Source organism: Oncorhynchus masou, chromosome 33 (assembly GCF_036934945.1).
Source record: "Oncorhynchus masou masou isolate Uvic2021 chromosome 33, UVic_Omas_1.1, whole genome shotgun sequence".
Classification (NCBI taxonomy): Eukaryota; Metazoa; Chordata; class Actinopteri; order Salmoniformes; family Salmonidae; genus Oncorhynchus; species Oncorhynchus masou.
Window position 1 is genome coordinate 46,428,368 of NC_088244.1, and position 20,661 is coordinate 46,449,028.

General features: G+C 48.0%; 1 protein-coding gene across 1 annotated transcript in view; it reads left to right on the forward strand.

Annotated features, from left to right (window-relative positions):
- Positions 1 to 1,981: 1,981 nt before the first annotated feature.
- The window catches only part of LOC135527614 (espin-like), a 133,141-nt gene continuing 114,461 nt past the window's right edge, over positions 1,982 to 20,661 (forward strand). Inside the window, 1 exon segment of the mRNA XM_064956106.1 lies at positions 1,982 to 2,275. Coding sequence (XP_064812178.1) covers positions 1,982 to 2,275 — 294 coding nt within the window.

A 20,661-nucleotide genomic window follows, 5' to 3' on the forward strand; every position in this document is an offset into this window, starting at 1 on the left:
CTTACTGCATTCGTAACAGGCAGTCTCCTTGTGGAGTGCAATGAGAGAGAGCCAGGTCATTATTGCGTTGGACTAGTTAACTGCGAGGTTGCAAGAGTGGATCCCCCGAGCTGACAAGGTGAAAATCTGTTGTTCTGCCCCTGAACAAGGCAGTTAACCCACCGCTCCTAGGCCGTCATTGAAAACAAGAATGTGTTCTTAACTGTTCTTAACTGACTTGCCTAGTTAAATAAGTAGATTTGGTATATATATATTTATTTTAAAATCACCAAATCGGCGCCCAAAAATACAGATTTCCGATTGTTATGAAATATATTTAATCGCCCATTCCGATTAATCGGTCCACCTATAGTTGAAATGGTGCTGGAATAGTGGAGGCAGCTCCTGTTTTCTTTGTGACTTGTGATTTGGCATGGGTCCTCAAAAGGTTTTACAGCTGCACCATCGAGAGCATCCTGACGGGTTGCATCACTGCCTGGTATGGCAACTGCTCGGCCACCGACTGCAAAGCACTACAGAGGGTTTAATAACTCTACCTACATGTCCATATTACCTCAATTACCTTGACACTGGTGCCCCCACACATTGACTCTGTACCAGTAGCCCCTGTATATAACCTCCACATTGACTCTGTACCAGTAGCCCCTGTATATAGCCTTCACATTGACTCTGTACCATAATACCCTGTATATAGCCTCCACATTGAATCTGTACCAGTACCCCCTGTAAATAGCCTCCACGTTGACTCTGTACCAGTAGCCCCTGTATATAGCCTCCACATTGACTCTGTACCAGTAGCCCCTATATAAAGCCTCCATATTGACTCTATATTGACTCAATAGTTGCTTGACCATGCTGTCGGTCATGCAACTGTTTATTACATGCAATATGCTTTGTGGCAATCACCAAACAAGAGGTTGCTCTCCGGTTTTGTGATGAAATAAAGGTGTGGTTGAACTTATTCTGCCGCTGTCTCATTATTGTCTCGACCTTAACACGGTCGCAAGGCATATTAACTAACAGGTTATACAGCAAACAATCCAATTATCAATGCCCCATAAATTGTAATATGGCTTTTTTTTGCCTAGCTTCCCCATTGATTTTACCAAAGTACTGCTTATAAGGGTGGATAGATTTGGCTACAATGTTATTTATCGAACACTGAAATAGCACAATCACAAACTAAAAAGTGGTCAAGTCTCATCCTGCAGACCAGCTGGGGTCTGGAGGTTTTGGTCCCAACCCTTTCTCTAACACACCGGATTCTGCTAATCAAGGTGCTGATTAATATTTGATTAGCAGTGTCAGTGTATAAGGCAAAAACCTTGAGAAACAAATATTTCTCCGTGAATACTGGCCACCCCTGACATTGGCTACTGTCTCCTTAACTACTGATCCGATTTCTAGAGACCAACCTGTTACTGCAGGAGTGATCTTCCCTTGATGGATTATTTAACAGGTTCCAAATCGCAATCTGCGGCCACAGATACATGAGCCAAAACAGCCGTGCGCAATATTCTCCGTAGCTAAATCAATGGGCTACAACTTCGATAACGTTCTCAAAGCGGAGTAATATCTAAGAAAGAAGGCGATATTAAGACCAGGGAATATCCCTGCAGCGGGTGTTTGAGCTATGGTGTGGAGGCAGCGGAGGACAAGGTAGCCATCAGTCGGTACTTGATCAAATCTGTGGATATAAAGCAAAACAATGTTTTTAACTAGTAAAATGACAATACATGCGCATTGAAAGACATGTCCAAAAGAAATAGGCTTTTTGTCTTTCTCAAAAAGTAGGCTTACTTAGAAATGCATTTAGATATGTTAATTGAGCAGAATCGGCTTCTAAAGACTGGACATGCATTTATGTTCCTGTACTGAACACATGATTTATCTGCGAAGAAAATAGTTCTAGAGTTAAATAGAGATTAACCTCGTTTAGAGGGTGCGTTTATAAATACGGAGGAGTTGTCAAGCCGCAGTTATGGTGGTGGAAAGGACGCTGATTGCCGCAAGGCAGGGGGATGTACAAACTCTGAAAGTGCAATTAGCGGAGAAAGTACTGAACAGCGGAGTAAAGGACCTTTTGGGAGCCTCACCTGTCCACCATGCAGCCCGTACTGGAAAACTGACTTGCCTGCGTTTCCTCGTGGAAGAAGTGGGTTTACCGGGCAACGGTTTGGCGAATAATGGCGCCAGCCCCGCACACGACGCGGCTGCCACTGGTAACCTGGCCTGCTTACAGTGGCTATTGACTCAAGGGGGATGTCATACCGCGGTGAGTCAAGTTATTTTCTCGCCTCAGGCATACAGTACAGTAGCTTTTTAAATGGTCTGATTAGTTCCCTAAAGTCATCACGTAATTCATCACAGGCCTATATCCAGCTGAGATTGTTATTAGTGATTACACTGTAATTATCACCAAGCCCCATTCAAAGGGAAGTGTAGCATTACTCACCACAGCAGGCACTCCAGTGCGCTAAATTCCATACTTATAGTGCATAACAATGTCACATGTCTGCTGGACTAGTTGTATATGAGCTTTACAACAGCTTGAGAAACAGTTATTTGTCTGAACCCTTTCTCTGATTTTAAAGTGTTACGGCCCCAGGTACCCATGAGAGAGAGAATGAAGTAGACGGTATGTGTCAAAGTGATTGATTGAACTATTCCTGTGTTCTTCCTTTTTAAGGGTGTGCTTATGTGACATGATAGTGCAGCTGTTTCTTCCATGTAAAGCAAAAGTAATGGCCTGATCGATGTGTAGTGACCTTGTTGATGTCACGCCTTGGTCTTAGTATTTTGTGTTTTCGTTAATTAGTTGGTCAGGCCAGGGTGTGACATGGGTTTTATGTTGTGGTATTTCGTATTGGGGTTTTGTAGTTATTGGGATTGCGGCTGAGTAGGGGTGTTGCATAGGCTTGGCTGCCTGAGGCGGTTCTCAATCAGTCAGGTGATTCTCGTTGTCTCTGATTGGGAACCGTATTTAGGTAGCCTGGGTTTCACTTTGTATTTCGTGGGTGATTGTTCCTGTCTCTGTGTAGTGTTCACCAGATAGGCTGTAATTAGTTTTCACGTTTGTTTTGTATTTATTTAAGTTATTTCATGTATCGCTATCTTCTACATTAAAGACATGAGTAACCACCACGCTGCATTTCGGTCTGACTCTCTTTCAACAAACGAAGAACGCCGTTACAGTTGAACTGAAATAAAATGTGAAACAGTTGAATTTTTGTAGTGAACTTATGGAGCTGTTGGGTAGTGAGCTTGTGACCCCTTGTATAATTAATAAGTCATTTCTGGGGTTGGTCTGCAGTAGAGGTCGACCGATTAGTCGTAATGGCCAATTAATTGGGGCCGATTTCAAGTTTTTATAACAATCGGAAATCTGTATTTTTGGACACCGATTTGACCGATTTCATTTATTTAATTTTTATTTATTTATTATTTTTTATACATTTATTTAACTGGGCAAGTCAGTTAAGAACACACTCTTATTTTCAATGATGGCCTAGTGGGTTAACTGCCTTATTCAGGGACAGAACGACAGATTTTCACCCTGTCATCTCGGGGGATTCAATCTTGCAACCTTATAGTTAACTAGTCCCACGCTCTAACCACCTGCCTCTCATTGCACTCCACGAGGAGACTGCCTGTTACGCTAATGCAGTAAGCCAAGTTGCTAGCTAGCATTAAACGTATCTTATAAAAAAACAATCAATCATAATCACCAGTTAACTATGCATGGTTGATGATATTACTAGTTTATCTAGTGTGTCCTGCGTTGCATATAATCGATGCGGTGTGTGTCGTTGCTCCAATGTGTACCTAACCATAAACATCAATGCCTTTCTTAAAATCAATACACAAAAGTATATATTTTTAAACCTGCATATTTAGCTAATAGAAATCCAGGTTAGCAGGCAATATTAACCAGGTGAAATTGTGTCACTTCTCTTGCGTTCATTGCACGCAGAGTCAGGGTATATGCAACAGTTTGGGCCGCCTAATTTGTCAGAATTTTACGTAATTATGACATAACATTGAAGGTTGTGCAATGTTACAGGAATATTTAGACTTATGGATGCCACCCCTTAGATAACTACGGAACCGTTCCGTATTTTAACTGAAAGAATAAACGTCTTGTTTTCAAGAAGATAGTTTCCGGATTCGACCATATTAATGACCTAAGGCTCGTATTTCTGTGTGTTATTATGTTATGATTAAGTCTATGATTTGATAGAGCAGTCTGACTGAGGTGGTAGGCAGCAGCAGGCTCGTAAGCATTCATTCAATCAGCACTTTAGTGCGTTTTGCCAGAAGCTCTTGACTTCAAGCCTATCAACTCTCGAGATGAGGCTCATGTAACCGATGTGAAATGGCTAGCTAGTTAGCAGGGTAGGTGCTAATAGCATTTCAAATGTCACTCGCTCTGAGACTTGGAGCGGTTGTTCCCCTTACTCTGGATGGGTAACGCTGCTTCAAGGGTGGCTGTTGTCATTGTGTTTCTGGTTCGAGCCCAGGGAGGAGAGGGACGGAAGCTATACTGTTACACTGGCAATACTAAAGTGCCTATAAGAACATCCAATAGTCAAAGGTTAATGAAATACAAATGGTATAGAGAGAAATAGTCCTATAATTCCTATAATAACTACAACCTAAAACTTCTTACCTGGGAATATTGAAGACTCATGTTAAAAGGAACCACCAGCTTTCATATGTTCTCATGTTCTGAGCAAGGAACTTAAACGTTAGCTTTCTTACATAGCACATACTGCACTTTTATTCTCTTCTCCAACACTTTGTTTTTGCATTATTTAAACAAAATTGAACATGTTTCATTATTTATTTGAGGCTAAATTGATTTTATTGACATATTAAGTTAAAATAAGTGTTCATTCAGTATTGTTGTAATTGTCATTATTTCAAATAAATAAATAAAAATCGGACAATTAATCGGTATCGGCTATTTTGGTCCTCCATCAATCGGTATCGGTGTTGAAAAATCATAATCGGTCGACTTCTAGCTCAGACACCCATGCATGCCCCACAAGACATGTCACCAGAGGTCTCTTCACAGTCCCCAAGTCCAGAACAGACTATGGGAGGCACACAGTACTACACAGAGACATGACTACATGGAACTCTATTCCACATCAAGTAACAGTAGAATCAGATTTTTAAAAACGGATACAAATACAACTTATGGAACAGCATGATCTGTGAAGACACATGAACTGACACTCACACGCAAGCACGTGCACTCTACACACACGTACATTGTTGTATGGTGGTTATACAGTTTGTTTTGTAGATGTGTAGTAATGTTATATGATGTGCTGTTTTATGTGTAATCTTAATGTGTTTGTATCCCTAATAAATACAAACCTGGGAGAAGTTGCAACTTAACATTCTGAATGCACTGGAGCCTTACTAGCTAACGTTAGCTTAATTGAGTCTGCAGTACAGTCAGAATATTAAGTAGCAGCCTACCTGTTGGTCGTTGTAGCCTATCCTTCTTTAACTTTTGATATCGTCATTTTAATTCCATTGAATAGATAGATACCTGTTAACTTTTGCCACACACTGTAGCCTATTGCTGCTTTGACTTATGATTGGCCAACGACAAAATACACACGCCATGCTCCACTCTTGTGAAAAGCAAGAGCAGCAGCATAAATGCTAAAAATGATCTCTTTCGACCGAAGCTGTCACGTTCGGCTCTGTACGGGCCCTTCAGGACAAGTCCGTTTAAATTACACATGCCAGAGACCAGTGACAATCAAAACCAACCCAGACCTGTGACATTATTTAGAATTCTGGATCCAGACCCTCTCAGGTATTTGGGTATTTTATATTTATTTATGGATCGCCATTAGTTCCTGCCAAGGCAGCAGCTACTATTTCTGTGGTCCAGCAAAATTAAGGCAGTTTATACCATTTTAAAACATTACAATACATTCAGATTTCACAGCACAGTGTGCACTCAGGCCCCTACTCCACCACTACCACATATCTACAGTACTAAATCCGTGTGTATAGTGTATATGTTATTGTGTTTGTGTGTGTATGCGCATGTCTGTGCCTATGTTTGTGTTGCTTCACAGTCCCCGCTGTTCCATAAGATGTATTTTATATTTTTTCAATCTAATTATACTGATTGCATGATTTACTTGATGTGGAATAGAGTTCCATGTAGTCATGGCTCTATGTAGTACTGTGAGCCTCCCATAGTCTGTTCTGGACTTGGACTGTGAAGAGACCTCTGGTGGCATGTCTTCTGGGGTATGCATGGGTGTCTGAGTAGTGCGCCAGTAGTTTATACAGTGCATTCAGCTTGTCAATACTTCTTATGAAAACAAGTAGTGATGAAGTCAATCTCTTTGAGCCAGGAGAGATTGACATATTAATATTGGCTCTCAGTGTACATCCAAGGGCCAGCCGTGCACCTGACCACACGACTGAACAGTAGTCCAGGTACGACAAAACTAGGGCCTGTATGACCTGCCTTGTTGATAGTGCTGTTTATTATGGACAGACATCTCCCCATCCTAGCTACTGTTGTATAAATATGTTTTGACCATGACAGTTTACAATCCAGGGTTACTTCCAAGCAGTTTAGTCTTCTCAACTTGCGTTCGTGAAGAACTCAAATTCACACTGCTTAGTTCACTGACCAATGCATCATAAATAGGTCTCAGGGAGTTGGCTACTTATGATGGAATTGATGAGGCGGCAACTAGTGCCAGTGTGTGCATTGAGCTTACCTCCACTAGCCTTTCAGTGTTTAATGCAGCCCCCAGTCCCACATGTCTATACATGATACAAAGGGTAGACAACAAAATAAACCGGGAGGAGGTCCAAAGAATGCATTGCATTTTGAAGAACCACAAATTATTATTTAAGGTGTACACACCCATGCTCCTTCATTTGAATGGCGGGATTGATGCTAGTACTGAATTTGCATAAATGTCTGAAAAGGAAGTAATGGAGCCTCTCTCTCCTCTGGCTGTTCTCCCATGTGTGTCTCAGGCTTTAGAGAGAGGGTACATGGAAAGGAGGGATGAGTGACTCCTCTGGCTGTTCTCCCATGCGTGTCTCAGGCTTTAGAGAGAGGGTACATGGAAAGGAGGGATGAGTGACTCCTCTGGCTGTTCTCCCATGGGTGTCTCAGTGTTTTAGAGAGAGGGTACATGGAAAGGAGGGATGAGTGACTCCTCTGGCTGTTCTCCCATGCGTGTCTCAGTCCTTAGAGAGAGGGTACATGGAAAGGAGGGATGAGTGACTCCTCTGGCTGTTCTCCCATGCATGTCTCAGTGTTTTAGAGAGAGGGTACATGGAAAGGAGGGATGAGTGACTCCTCTGGCTGTTCTCCCATGCGTGTCTCAGTGTTTTAGAGAGAGGGTACATGGAAAGGAGGGATGAGTGACTCCTCTGGCTGTTCTCCCATGAGTGTCTCAGGCTTTAGAGAGAGGGTACATAGAAAGGAGGGATGAGTGACTCCTCTGGCTGTTCTCCCATGGGTGTCTCAGTGTTTTAGAGAGAGGTACATGGAAAGGAGGGATGAGTGACTCCTCTGGCTGTTCTCCCATGTGTGTCTCAGGCTTTAGAGAGAGGGTACATGGAAAGGAGGGATGAGTGACTCCTCTGGCAGTTCTCCCATGCATGTCTCAGTGTTTTAGAGAGAGGGTACATGGAAAGGAGGGATGAGTGACTCCTCTGGCTGTTCTCCCATGCGTGTCTCAGTGTTTTAGAGAGAGGGTACATGGAAAGGAGGGATGGATGACGACTCTGGCTGTTCTCCCATGCGTGTCTCAGTCCTTAGAGAGAGGGTACATGGAAAGGAGGGATGAGTGACTCCTCTGGCTGTTCTCCCATGCGTGTCTCAGTGTTTTAGAGAGAGGGTACATGGAAAGGAGGGATGAGTGACTCCTCTGGCTGTTCTCCCATGCGTGTCTCAGTGTTTTAGAGAGAGGGTACATAGAAAGGAGGGATGAGTGACTCCTCTGGCTGTTCTCCCATGCTTGTCTCAGGCTTTAGAGAGAGGGTACATGGAAAGGAGAGATGAGTGACTCCTCTGGCTGTTCTCCCATGCGTGTCTCAGTGTTTTAGAGAGAGGGTACATGGAAAGGAGGGATGAGTGACTCCTCTGGCTGTTCTCCCATGCGTGTCTCAGGCTTTAGAGAGAGGGTACATGGAAAGGAGGGATGAGTGACTTCTCTGGCTGTTCTCCCATGTGTGTCTCAGGCTTTAGAGAGAGGGTACATAGAAAGGAGGGATGAGTGACTCCTCTGGCTGTTCTCCCATGCGTGTCTCAGGCTTTAGAGAGAGGGTACATGGAAAGGAGGGATGAGTGACTCCTCTGGCTGTTCTCCCATGCGTGTCTCAGTGTTTTAGAGAGAGGGTACATGGAAAGGAGGGATGAGTGACTCCTCTGGCTGTTCTCCCATGAGTGTCTCAGGCTTTAGAGAGAGGGTACATGGAAAGGAGGGATGAGTGACTCCTCTGGCTGTTCTCCCATGCGTGTCTCAGTGTTTTAGAGAGAGGGTACATAGAAAGGAGGGATGAGTGACTCCTCTGGCTGTTCTCCCATGCGTGTCTCAGTCCTTAGAGAGAGGGTACATGGAAAGGAGGGATGAGTGACTCCTCTGGCTGTTCTCCCATGCGTGTCTCAGTGTTTTAGAGAGAGGGTACATGGAAAGGAGGGATGAGTGACTCCTCTGGCTGTTCTCCCATGAGTGTCTCAGGCTTTAGAGAGAGGGTACATGGAAAGGAGGGATGAGTGACTCCTCTGGCTGTTCTCCCATGCGTGTCTCAGTGTTTTAGAGAGAGGGTACATAGAAAGGAGGGATGAGTGACTCCTCTGGCTGTTCTCCCATGCGTGTCTCAGTCCTTAGAGAGAGGGTACATGGAAAGGAGGGATGAGTGACTCCTCTGGCTGTTCTCCCATGCGTGTCTCAGTGTTTTAGAGAGAGGGTACATGGAAAGGAGGGATGAGTGACTCCTCTGGCTGTTCTCCCATGGGTGTCTCAGTGTTTTAGAGAGAGGGTACATGGAAAGGAGGGATGAGTGACTCCTCTGGCTGTTCTCCCATGCGTGTCTCAGTGTTTTAGAGAGAGGGTACATGGAAAGGAGGGATGAGTGACTCCTCTGGCTGTTCTCCCATGCGTGTCTCAGGCTTTAGAGAGAGGGTACATGGAAAGGAGGGATGAGTGACTCCTCTGGCTGTTCTCCCATGCGTGTCTCAGGCTTTAGAGAGAGGGTACATAGAAAGGAGGGATGAGTGACTCCTCTGGCTGTTCTCCCATGCGTGTCTCAGGCTTTAGAGAGGGTACATGGAAATGAGGGATGAGTGACTCCTCTGGCTGTTCTCCCATGCGTGTCTCAGTGTTTTAGAGAGAGGGTACATGGAAAGGAGGGATGAGTGACTCCTCTGGCTGTTCTCCCATGCGTGTCTCAGGCTTTAGAGAGAGGGTACATAGAAAGGAGGGATGAGTGACTCCTCTGGCTGTTCTCCCATGGGTGTCTCAGTGTTTTAGAGAGAGGGTACATGGAAAGGAGGGATGAGTGACTCCTCTGGCTGTTCTCCCATGTGTGTCTCAGGCTTTAGAGAGAGGGTACATGGAAAGGAGGGATGAGTGACTCCTCTGGCTGTTCTCCCATGCGTGTCTCAGTGTTTTAGAGAGGGGTACATGGAAAGGAGGGATGAGTGACTCCTCTGGCTGTTCTCCCATGCGTGTCTCAGGCTTTAGAGAGAGGGTACATGGAAAGGAGGGATGAGTGACTCCTCTGGCTGTTCTCCCATGAGTGTCTCAGTGTTTTAGAGAGAGGGTACATGGAAAGGAGGGATGAGTGACTCCTCTGGCTGTTCTCCCATGCGTGTCTCAGTCCTTAGAGAGAGGGTACATGGAAAGGAGGGATGAGTGACTCCTCTGGCTGTTCTCCCATGCATGTCTCAGTGTTTTAGAGAGAGGGTACATGGAAAGGAGGGATGAGTGACTCCTCTGGCTGTTCTCCCATGCGTGTCTCAGTGTTTTAGAGAGAGGGTACATGGAAAGGAGGGATGAGTGACTCCTCTGGCTGTTCTCCCATGAGTGTCTCAGGCTTTAGAGAGAGGGTACATAGAAAGGAGGGATGAGTGACTCCTCTGGCTGTTCTCCCATGGGTGTCTCAGTGTTTTAGAGAGAGGGTACATGGAAAGGAGGGATGAGTGACTCCTCTGGCTGTTCTCCCATGTGTGTCTCAGGCTTTAGAGAGAGGGTACATGGAAAGGAGGGATGAGTGACTCCTCTGGCTGTTCTCCCATGCATGTCTCAGTGTTTTAGAGAGAGGGTACATGGAAAGGAGGGATGAGTGACTCCTCTGGCTGTTCTCCCATGCGTGTCTCAGTGTTTTAGAGAGAGGGTACATGGAAAGGAGGGATGAGTGACTCCTCTGGCTGTTCTCCCATGAGTGTCTCAGGCTTTAGAGAGAGGGTACATGGAAAGGAGGGATGAGTGACTCCTCTGGCTATTCTCCCATGCGTGTCTCAGTGTTTTAGAGAGAGGGTACATAGAAAGGAGGGATGAGTGACTCCTCTGGCTGTTCTCCCATGCGTGTCTCAGTCCTTAGAGAGAGGGTACATGGAAAGGAGGGATGAGTGACTCCTCTGGCTGTTCTCCCATGCGTGTCTCAGTGTTTTAGAGAGAGGGTACATGGAAAGGAGGGATGAGTGACTCCTCTGGCTGTTCTCCCATGGGTGTCTCAGTGTTTTAGAGAGAGGGTACATGGAAAGGAGGGATGAGTGACTCCTCTGGCTGTTCTCCCATGCGTGTCTCAGTGTTTTAGAGAGAGGGTACATGGAAAGGAGGGATGAGTGACTCCTCTGGCTGTTCTCCCATGCGTGTCTCAGGCTTTAGAGAGAGGGTACATGGAAAGGAGGGATGAGTGACTCCTCTGGCTGTTCTCCCATGCGTGTCTCAGGCTTTAGAGAGAGGGTACATAGAAAGGAGGGATGAGTGACTCCTCTGGCTGTTCTCCCATGCGTGTCTCAGGCTTTAGAGAGAGGGTACATGGAAATGAGGGATGAGTGACTCCTCTGGCTGTTCTCCCATGCGTGTCTCAGTGTTTTAGAGAGAGGGTACATGGAAAGGAGGGATGTGTGACTCCTCTGGCTGTTCTCCCATGCATGTCTCAGGCTTTAGAGAGAGGGTACATAGAAAGGAGGGATGAGTGACTCCTCTGGCTGTTCTCCCATGCTTGTCTCAGGCTTTAGAGAGAGGGTACATGGAAAGGAGAGATGAGTGACTCCTCTGGCTGTTCTCCCATGCGTGTCTCAGTGTTTTAGAGAGAGGGTACATGGAAAGGAGGGATGAGTGACTCCTCTGGCTGTTCTCCCATGCGTGTCTCAGGCTTTAGAGAGAGGGTACATGGAAAGGAGGGATGAGTGACTTCTCTGGCTGTTCTCCCATGTGTGTCTCAGGCTTTAGAGAGAGGGTACATAGAAAGGAGGGATGAGTGACTCCTCTGGCTGTTCTCCCATGCGTGTCTCAGGCTTTAGAGAGAGGGTACATGGAAAGGAGGGATGAGTGACTCCTCTGGCTGTTCTCCCATGCGTGTCTCAGTGTTTTAGAGAGAGGGTACATGGAAAGGAGGGATGAGTGACTCCTCTGGCTGTTCTCCCATGAGTGTCTCAGGCTTTAGAGAGAGGGTACATGGAAAGGAGGGATGAGTGACTCCTCTGGCTGTTCTCCCATGCGTGTCTCAGTGTTTTAGAGAGAGGGTACATAGAAAGGAGGGATGAGTGACTCCTCTGGCTGTTCTCCCATGCGTGTCTCAGTCCTTAGAGAGAGGGTACATGGAAAGGAGGGATGAGTGACTCCTCTGGCTGTTCTCCCATGCGTGTCTCAGTGTTTTAGAGAGAGGGTACATGGAAAGGAGGGATGAGTGACTCCTCTGGCTGTTCTCCCATGGGTGTCTCAGTGTTTTAGAGAGAGGGTACATGGAAAGGAGGGATGAGTGACTCCTCTGGCTGTTCTCCCATGCGTGTCTCAGTGTTTTAGAGAGAGGGTACATGGAAAGGAGGGATGAGTGACTCCTCTGGCTGTTCTCCCATGCGTGTCTCAGGCTTTAGAGAGAGGGTACATGGAAAGGAGGGATGAGTGACTCCTCTGGCTGTTCTCCCATGCGTGTCTCAGGCTTTAGAGAGAGGGTACATAGAAAGGAGGGATGAGTGACTTCTCTGGCTGTTCTCCCATGCGTGTCTCAGGCTTTAGAGAGAGGGTACATGGAAATGAGGGATGAGTGACTCCTCTGGCTGTTCTCCCATGCGTGTCTCAGTGTTTTAGAGAGAGGGTACATGGAAAGGAGGGATGTGTGACTCCTCTGGCTGTTCTCCCATGCATGTCTCAGGCTTTAGAGAGAGGGTACATAGAAAGGAGGGATGAGTGACTCCTCTGGCTGTTCTCCCATGCTTGTCTCAGGCTTTACAGAGAGAGGGTACATGGAAAGGAGAGATGAGTGACTCCTCTGGCTGTTCTCCCATGCGTGTCTCAGTGTTTTAGAGAGAGGGTACATGGAAAGGAGGGATGAGTGACTCCTCTGGCTGTTCTCCCATGCGTGTCTCAGGCTTTAGAGAGAGGGTACATGGAAAGGAGGGATGAGTGACTTCTCTGGCTGTTCTCCCATGCGTGTCTCAGTGTTTTAGAGAGAGGGTACATGGAAAGGAGGGATGAGTGACTTCTCTGGCTGTTCTCCCATGTGTGTCTCAGGCTTTAGAGAGAGGGTACATAGAAAGGAGGGATGAGTGACTCCTCTGGCTGTTCTCCCATGCGTGTCTCAGGCTTTAGAGAGAGGGTACATGGAAAGGAGGGATGAGTGACTCCTCTGGCTGTTCTCCCATGCGTGTCTCAGTGTTTTAGAGAGAGGGTACATGGAAAGGAGGGATGAGTGACTCCTCTGGCTGTTCTCCCATGGGTGTCTCAGTGTTTTAGAGAGAGGGTACATGGAAAGGAGGGATGAGTGACTCCTCTGGCTGTTCTCCCATGCGTGTCTCAGTGTTTTAGAGAGAGGGTACATGGAAAGGAGGGATGAGTGACTCCTCTGGCTGTTCTCCCATGCGTGTCTCAGGCTTTAGAGAGAGGGTACATGGAAAGGAGGGATGAGTGACTCCTCTGGCTGTTCTCCCATGCGTGTCTCAGGCTTTAGAGAGAGGGTACATAGAAAGGAGGGATGAGTGACTTCTCTGGCTGTTCTCCCATGCGTGTCTCAGGCTTTAGAGAGAGGGTACATGGAAATGAGGGATGAGTGACTCCTCTGGCTGTTCTCCCATGCGTGTCTCAGTGTTTTAGAGAGAGGGTACATGGAAAGGAGGGATGTGTGACTCCTCTGGCTGTTCTCCCATGCATGTCTCAGGCTTTAGAGAGAGGGTACATAGAAAGGAGGGATGAGTGACTCCTCTGGCTGTTCTCCCATGCTTGTCTCAGGCTTTACAGAGAGAGGGTACATGGAAAGGAGAGATGAGTGACTCCTCTGGCTGTTCTCCCATGCGTGTCTCAGTGTTTTAGAGAGAGGGTACATGGAAAGGAGGGATGAGTGACTCCTCTGGCTGTTCTCCCATGCGTGTCTCAGGCTTTAGAGAGAGGGTACATGGAAAGGAGGGATGAGTGACTTCTCTGGCTGTTCTCCCATGCGTGTCTCAGTGTTTTAGAGAGAGGTACATGGAAAGGAGGGATGAGTGACTTCTCTGGCTGTTCTCCCATGCGTGTCTCAGGCTTTAGAGAGAGGGTACATAGAAAGGAGGGATGAGTGACTCCTCTGGCTGTTCTCCCATGCGTGTCTCAGTGTTTTAGAGAGAGGGTACATGGAAAGGAGGGATGAGTGACTTCTCTGGCTGTTCTCCCATGCGTGTCTCAGGCTTTAGAAAGAGGGTACATGGAAAGGAGGGATGAGTGACTCCTCTGGCTGTTCTCCCATGCGTGTCTCAGGCTTTAGAGAGAGGGTACATGGAAAGGAGGGATGAGTGACTTCTCTGGCTGTTCTCCCATGCGTGTCTCAGTGTTTTAGAGAGAGGGTACATGGAAAGGAGGGATGAGTGACTCCTCTGGCTGTTCTCCCATGCGTGTCTCAGTGTTTTAGAGAGAGGGTACATGGAAAGGAGGGATGAGTGACTCCTCTGGCTGTTCTCCCATGCGTGTCTCAGTGTTTTAGAGAGAGGGTACATTCAAAGGAGGGATGAGTGACTCCTCTGGCTGTTCTCCCATGCGTGTCTCAGGCTTTAGAGAGAGGGTACATAGAAAGGAGGGATGAGTGACTCCTCTGGCTGTTCTCCCATGCGTGTCTCAGTGTTTTAGAGAGAGGGTACATGGAAAGGAGGGATGAGTGACTCCTCTGGCTGTTCTCCCATGCATGTCTCAGGCTTTAGAGAGAGGGTACATGGAAAGGAGGGATGAGTGACTCCTCTGGCTGTTCTCCCATGCGTGTCTCAGTGTTTTAGAGAGAGGGTACATGGAAAGGAGGGATGAGTGACTCCTCTGGCTGTTCTCCCATGCATGTCTCAGTGTTTTAGAGAGAGGGTACATGGAAAGGAGGGATGAGTGACTCATCTGGCTGTTCTCCCATGCGTGTCTCAGTGTTTTAGAGAGAGGGTACATGGAAAGGAGGGATGAGTGACTCCTCTGGCTGTTCTCCCATGCATGTCTCAGTGTTTTAGAGAGAGGGTACATGGAAAGGAGGGATGAGTGACTCATCTGGCTGTTCTCGCATGCGTGTCTCAGTCCTTAGAGAGAGGGTACATGGAAAGGAGGGATGAGTGACTCCTCTGGCTGTTCTCCCATGCGTGTCTCAGGCTTTAGAGAGAGGGTACATGGAAAGGAGGGATGAGTGACTCCTCTGGCTGTTCTCCCATGCGTGTCTCAGTGTTTTAGAGAGAGGGTACATGGAAAGGAGGGATGAGTGACTCCTCTGGCTGTTCTCCCATGCGTGTCTCAGTGTTTTAGAGAGAGGAGGGATACATGGAAAGGAGGGATGAGTGACTCCTCTGGCTGTTCTCCCATGCGTGTCTCAGTGTTTTAGAGAGAGGGTACATGGAAAGGAGGGATGAGTGACTCATCTGGCTGTTCTCCCATGCGTGTCTCAGTCCTTAGAGAGAGGGTACATGGAAAGGAGGGATGAGTGACTCCTCTGGCTGTTCTCCCATGCGTGTCTCAGTGTTTTAGAGAGAGGGTACATGGAAAGGAGGGATGAGTGACTCCTCTGGCTGTTCTCCCATGCGTGTCTCAGTGTTTTAGAGAGAGGGTACATTCAAAGGAGGGATGAGTGACTCCTCTGGCTGTTCTCCCATGCGTGTCTCAGGCTTTAGAGAGAGGGTACATAGAAAGGAGGGATGAGTGACTCCTCTGGCTGTTCTCCCATGCGTGTCTCAGTGTTTTAGAGAGAGGGTACATGGAAAGGAGGGATGAGTGACTCCTCTGGCTGTTCTCCCATGCATGTCTCAGGCTTTAGAGAGAGGGTACATGGAAAGGAGGGATGAGTGACTCCTCTGGCTGTTCTCCCATGCGTGTCTCAGTGTTTTAGAGAGAGGGTACATGGAAAGGAGGGATGAGTGACTCCTCTGGCTGTTCTCCCATGCATGTCTCAGTGTTTTAGAGAGAGGGTACATGGAAAGGAGGGATGAGTGACTCATCTGGCTGTTCTCCCATGCGTGTCTCAGTGTTTTAGAGAGAGGGTACATGGAAAGGAGGGATGAGTGACTCCTCTGGCTGTTCTCCCATGCATGTCTCAGTGTTTTAGAGAGAGGGTACATGGAAAGGAGGGATGAGTGACTCATCTGGCTGTTCTCGCATGCGTGTCTCAGTCCTTAGAGAGAGGGTACATGGAAAGGAGGGATGAGTGACTCCTCTGGCTGTTCTCCCATGCGTGTCTCAGGCTTTAGAGAGAGGGTACATGGAAATGAGGGATGAGTGACTCCTCTGGCTGTTCTCCCATGCGTGTCTCAGTGTTTTAGAGAGAGGGTACATGGAAAGGAGGGATGAGTGACTCCTCTGGCTGTTCTCCCATCCGTGTCTCAGTGTTTTAGAGAGAGGGTACATGGAAAGGAGGGATGTGTGACTCCTCTGGCTGTTCTCCCATGCATGTCTCAGGCTTTAGAGAGAGGGTACATAGAAAGGAGGGATGAGTGACTCCTCTGGCTGTTCTCCCATGCGTGTCTCAGGCTTTAGAGAGAGGGTACATGGAAAGGAGAGATGAGTGACTCCTCTGGCTGTTCTCCCATGCGTGTCTCAGTGTTTTAGAGAGAGGGTACATGGAAAGGAGGGATGAGTGACTCCTCTGGCTGTTCTCCCATGCGTGTCTCAGTGTTTTAGAGAGAGGGTACATGGAAAGGAGGGATGAGTGACTCCTCTGGCTGTTCTCCCATGCGTGTCTCAGGCTTTAGAGAGAGGGTACATGGAAAGGAGGGATGAGTGACTTCTCTGGCTGTTCTCCCATGTGTGTTTCAGGCTTTAGAGAGAGGTACATAGAAAGGAGGGATGAGTGACTCCTCTGGCTGTTCTCCCATGCGTGTCTCAGGCTTTAGAGAGAGGGTACATGGAAAGGAGGGATGAGTGACTCCTCTGGCTGTTCTCCCATGCGTGTCTCAGTGTTTTAGAGAGAGGGTACATGGAAAGGAGGGATGAGTGACTCCTCTGGCTGTTCTCCCATGCGTGTCTCAGTGTTTTAGAGAGAGGGTACATGGAAAGGAGGGATGAGTGACTCCTCTGGCTGTTCTCCCATGCGTGTCTCAGTGTTTTAGAGAGAGGGTACATGGAAAGGAGGGATGAGTGACTCATCTGGCTGTTCTCCCATGCGTGTCTCAGTCCTTAGAGAGAGGGTACATGGAAAGGAGGGATGAGTGACTCCTCTGGCTGTTCTCCCATGCGTGTCTCAGTGTTTTAGAGAGAGGGTACATGGAAAGGAGGGATGAGTGACTCCTCTGGCTGTTCTCCCATGCGTGTCTCAGTGTTTTAGAGAGAGGGTACATGGAAAGGAGGGATGAGTGACTCCTCTGGCTGTTCTCCCATGCGTGTCTCAGGCTTTAGAGAGAGGGTACATGGAAAGGAGGGATGAGTGACTTCTCTGGCTGTTCTCCCATGTGTGTCTCAGGCTTTAGAGAGAGGGTACATAGAAAGGAGGGATGAGTGACTCCTCTGGCTGTTCTCCCATGCGTGTCTCAGGCTTTAGAGAGAGGGTACATGGAAAGGAGGGATGAGTGACTCCTCTGGCTGTTCTCCCATGCGTGTCTCAGTGTTTTAGAGAGAGGGTACATGGAAAGGAGGGATGAGTGACTCCTCTGGCTGTTCTCCCATGCGTGTCTCAGTGTTTTAGAGAGAGGTACATGGAAAGGAGGGATGAGTGACTCCTCTGGCTGTTCTCCCATGCGTGTCTCAGTGTTTTAGAGAGAGGGTACATGGAAAGGAGGGATGAGTGACTCCTCTGGCTGTTCTCCCATGCATGTCTCAGTGTTTTAGAGAGAGGGTACATGGAAAGGAGGGATGAGTGACTCATCTGGCTGTTCTCCCATGCATGTCTCAGTCCTTAGAGAGAGGGTACATGGAAAGGAGGGATGAGTGACTCCTCTGGCTGTTCTCCCATGCGTGTCTCAGGCTTTAGAGAGAGGGTACATAGAAAGGAGGGATGAGTGACTCCTCTGGCTGTTCTCCCATGCGTGTCTCAGGCTTTAGAGAGAGGGTACATGGAAAGGAGAGATGAGTGACTCCTCTGGCTGTTCTCCCATGCGTGTCTCAGTGTTTTAGAGAGAGGGTACATGGAAAGGAGGGATGAGTGACTCCTCTGGCTGTTCTCCCATGCGTGTCTCAGTGTTTTAGAGAGAGGGTACATGGAAAGGAGGGATGAGTGACTCCTCTGGCTGTTCTCCCATGCGTGTCTCAGGCTTTAGAGAGAGGGTACATGGAAAGGAGGGATGAGTGACTTCTCTGGCTGTTCTCCCATGTGTGTCTCAGGCTTTAGAGAGAGGGTACATAGAAAGGAGGGATGAGTGACTCCTCTGGCTGTTCTCCCATGCGTGTCTCAGGCTTTAGAGAGAGGGTACATGGAAAGGAGGGATGAGTGACTCCTCTGGCTGTTCTCCCATGCGTGTCTCAGTGTTTTAGAGAGAGGGTACATGGAAAGGAGGGATGAGTGACTCCTCTGGCTGTTCTCCCATGCGTGTCTCAGTGTTTTAGAGAGAGGGTACATGGAAAGGAGGGATGAGTGACTCCTCTGGCTGTTCTCCCATGCGTGTCTCAGTGTTTTAGAGAGAGGGTACATGGAAAGGAGGGATGAGTGACTCATCTGGCTGTTCTCCCATGCGTGTCTCAGTCCTTAGAGAGAGGGTACATGGAAAGGAGGGATGAGTGACTCCTCTGGCTGTTCTCCCATGCGTGTCTCAGTGTTTTAGAGAGAGGGTACATGGAAAGGAGGGATGAGTGACTCCTCTGGCTGTTCTCCCATGCGTGTCTCAGTGTTTTAGAGAGAGGGTACATTCAAAGGAGGGATGAGTGACTCCTCTGGCTGTTCTCCCATGCGTGTCTCAGGCTTTAGAGAGAGGGTACATAGAAAGGAGGGATGAGTGACTCCTCTGGCTGTTCTCCCATGCGTGTCTCAGTGTTTTAGAGAGAGGGTACATGGAAAGGAGGGATGAGTGACTCCTCTGGCTGTTCTCCCATGCATGTCTCAGGCTTTAGAGAGAGGGTACATGGAAAGGAGGGATGAGTGACTCCTCTGGCTGTTCTCCCATGCGTGTCTCAGTGTTTTAGAGAAAGGGTACATGGAAAGGAGGGATGAGTGACTCCTCTGGCTGTTCTCCCATGCGTGTCTCAGTGTTTTAGAGAGAGGGTACATGGAAAGGAGGGATGAGTGACTCCTCTGGCTGTTCTCCCATGCATGTCTCAGTGTTTTAGAGAGAGGGTACATGGAAAGGAGGGATGAGTGACTCATCTGGCTGTTCTCCCATGCGTGTCTCAGTGTTTTAGAGAGAGGGTACATGGAAAGGAGGGATGAGTGACTCATCTGGCTGTTCTCCCATGCGTGTCTCAGTCCTTAGAGAGAGGGTACATGGAAAGGAGGGATGAGTGACTCCTCTGGCTGTTCTCCCATGCGTGTCTCAGTGTTTTAGAGAGAGGGTACATGGAAAGGAGGGATGAGTGACTCCTCTGGCTGTTCTCCCATGCGTGTCTCAGTGTTTTAGAGAGAGGGTACATGGAAAGGAGGGATGAGTGACTCCTCTGGATGTTCTCCCATGCGTGTCTCAGTGTTTTAGAGAGAGGGTACATAGAAAGGAGGGATGAGTGACTCCTCTGGCTGTTCTCCCATGCGTGTCTCAGTGTTTTAGAGAGAGGGTACATGGAAAGGAGGGATGAGTGACTCCTCTGGCTGTTCTCCCATGAGTGTCTCAGTGTTTTAGAGAGAGGGTACATGGAAAGGAGGGATGAGTGACTCCTCTGGCTGTTCTCCCATGCGTGTCTCAGTCCTTAGAGAGAGGGTACATGGAAAGGAGGGATGAGTGACTCCTCTGGCTGTTCTCCCATGCGTGTCTCAGGCTTTAGAGAGAGGGTACATAGAAAGGAGGGATGAGTGACTCCTCTGGCTGTTCTCCCATGGGTGTCTCAGGCTTTAGAGAGAGGGTACATAGAAAGGAGGGATGAGTGACTCCTCTGGCTGTTCTCCCATGCGTGTCTCAGGCTTTAGAGAGAGGGTACATAGAAAGGAGGGATGAGTGACTCCTCTGGCTGTTCTCCCATGGGTGTCTCAGTGTTTTAGAGAGAGGGTACATGGAAAGGAGGGATGAGTGACTCCTCTGGCTGTTCTCCCATGCGTGTCTCAGGCTTTAGAGAGAGGGTACATGGAAAGGAGGGATGAGTGACTCCTCTGGCTGTTCTCCCATGCGTGTCTCAGTGTTTTAGAGAGAGGGTACATAGAAAGGAGGGATGAGTGACTCCTCTGGCTGTTCTCCCATGCGTGTCTCAGGCTTTAGAGAGAGGGTATATGGAAAGGAGGGATGAGTGACTCCTCTGGCTGTTCTCCCATGCGTGTCTCAGGCTTTAGAGAGAGGGTACATGGAAAGGAGGGATGAGTGACTCCTCTGGCTGTTCTCCCATGCGTGTCTCAGGCTTTAGAGAGAGGGTACATAGAAAGGAGGGATGAGTGACTCCTCTGGCTGTTCTCCCATGCGTGTCTCAGTGTTTTAGAGAGAGGGTACATGGAAAGGAGGGATGAGTGACTCCTCTGGCTGTTCTCCCATGCATGTCTCAGGCTTTAGAGAGAGGGTACATGGAAAGGAGGGATGAGTGACTCCTCTGGCTGTTCTCCCATGCATGTCTCAGGCTTTAGAGAGAGGGTACATGGAAAGGAGGGATGAGTGACTCCTCTGGCTGTTCTCCCATGCGTGTCTCAGTGTTTTAGAGAGAGGGTACATGGAAAGGAGGGATGAGTGACTCCTCTGGCTGTTCTCCCATGCGTGTCTCAGTGTTTTAGAGAGAGGGTACATGGAAAGGAGGGATGAGTGACTCCTCTGGCTGTTCTCCCATGCATGTCTCAGTGTTTTAGAGAGAGGGTACATGGAAAGGAGGGATGAGTGACTCCTCTGGCTGTTCTCCCATGCGTGTCTCAGGCTTTAGAGAGAGGGTACATGGAAATGAGGGATGAGTGACT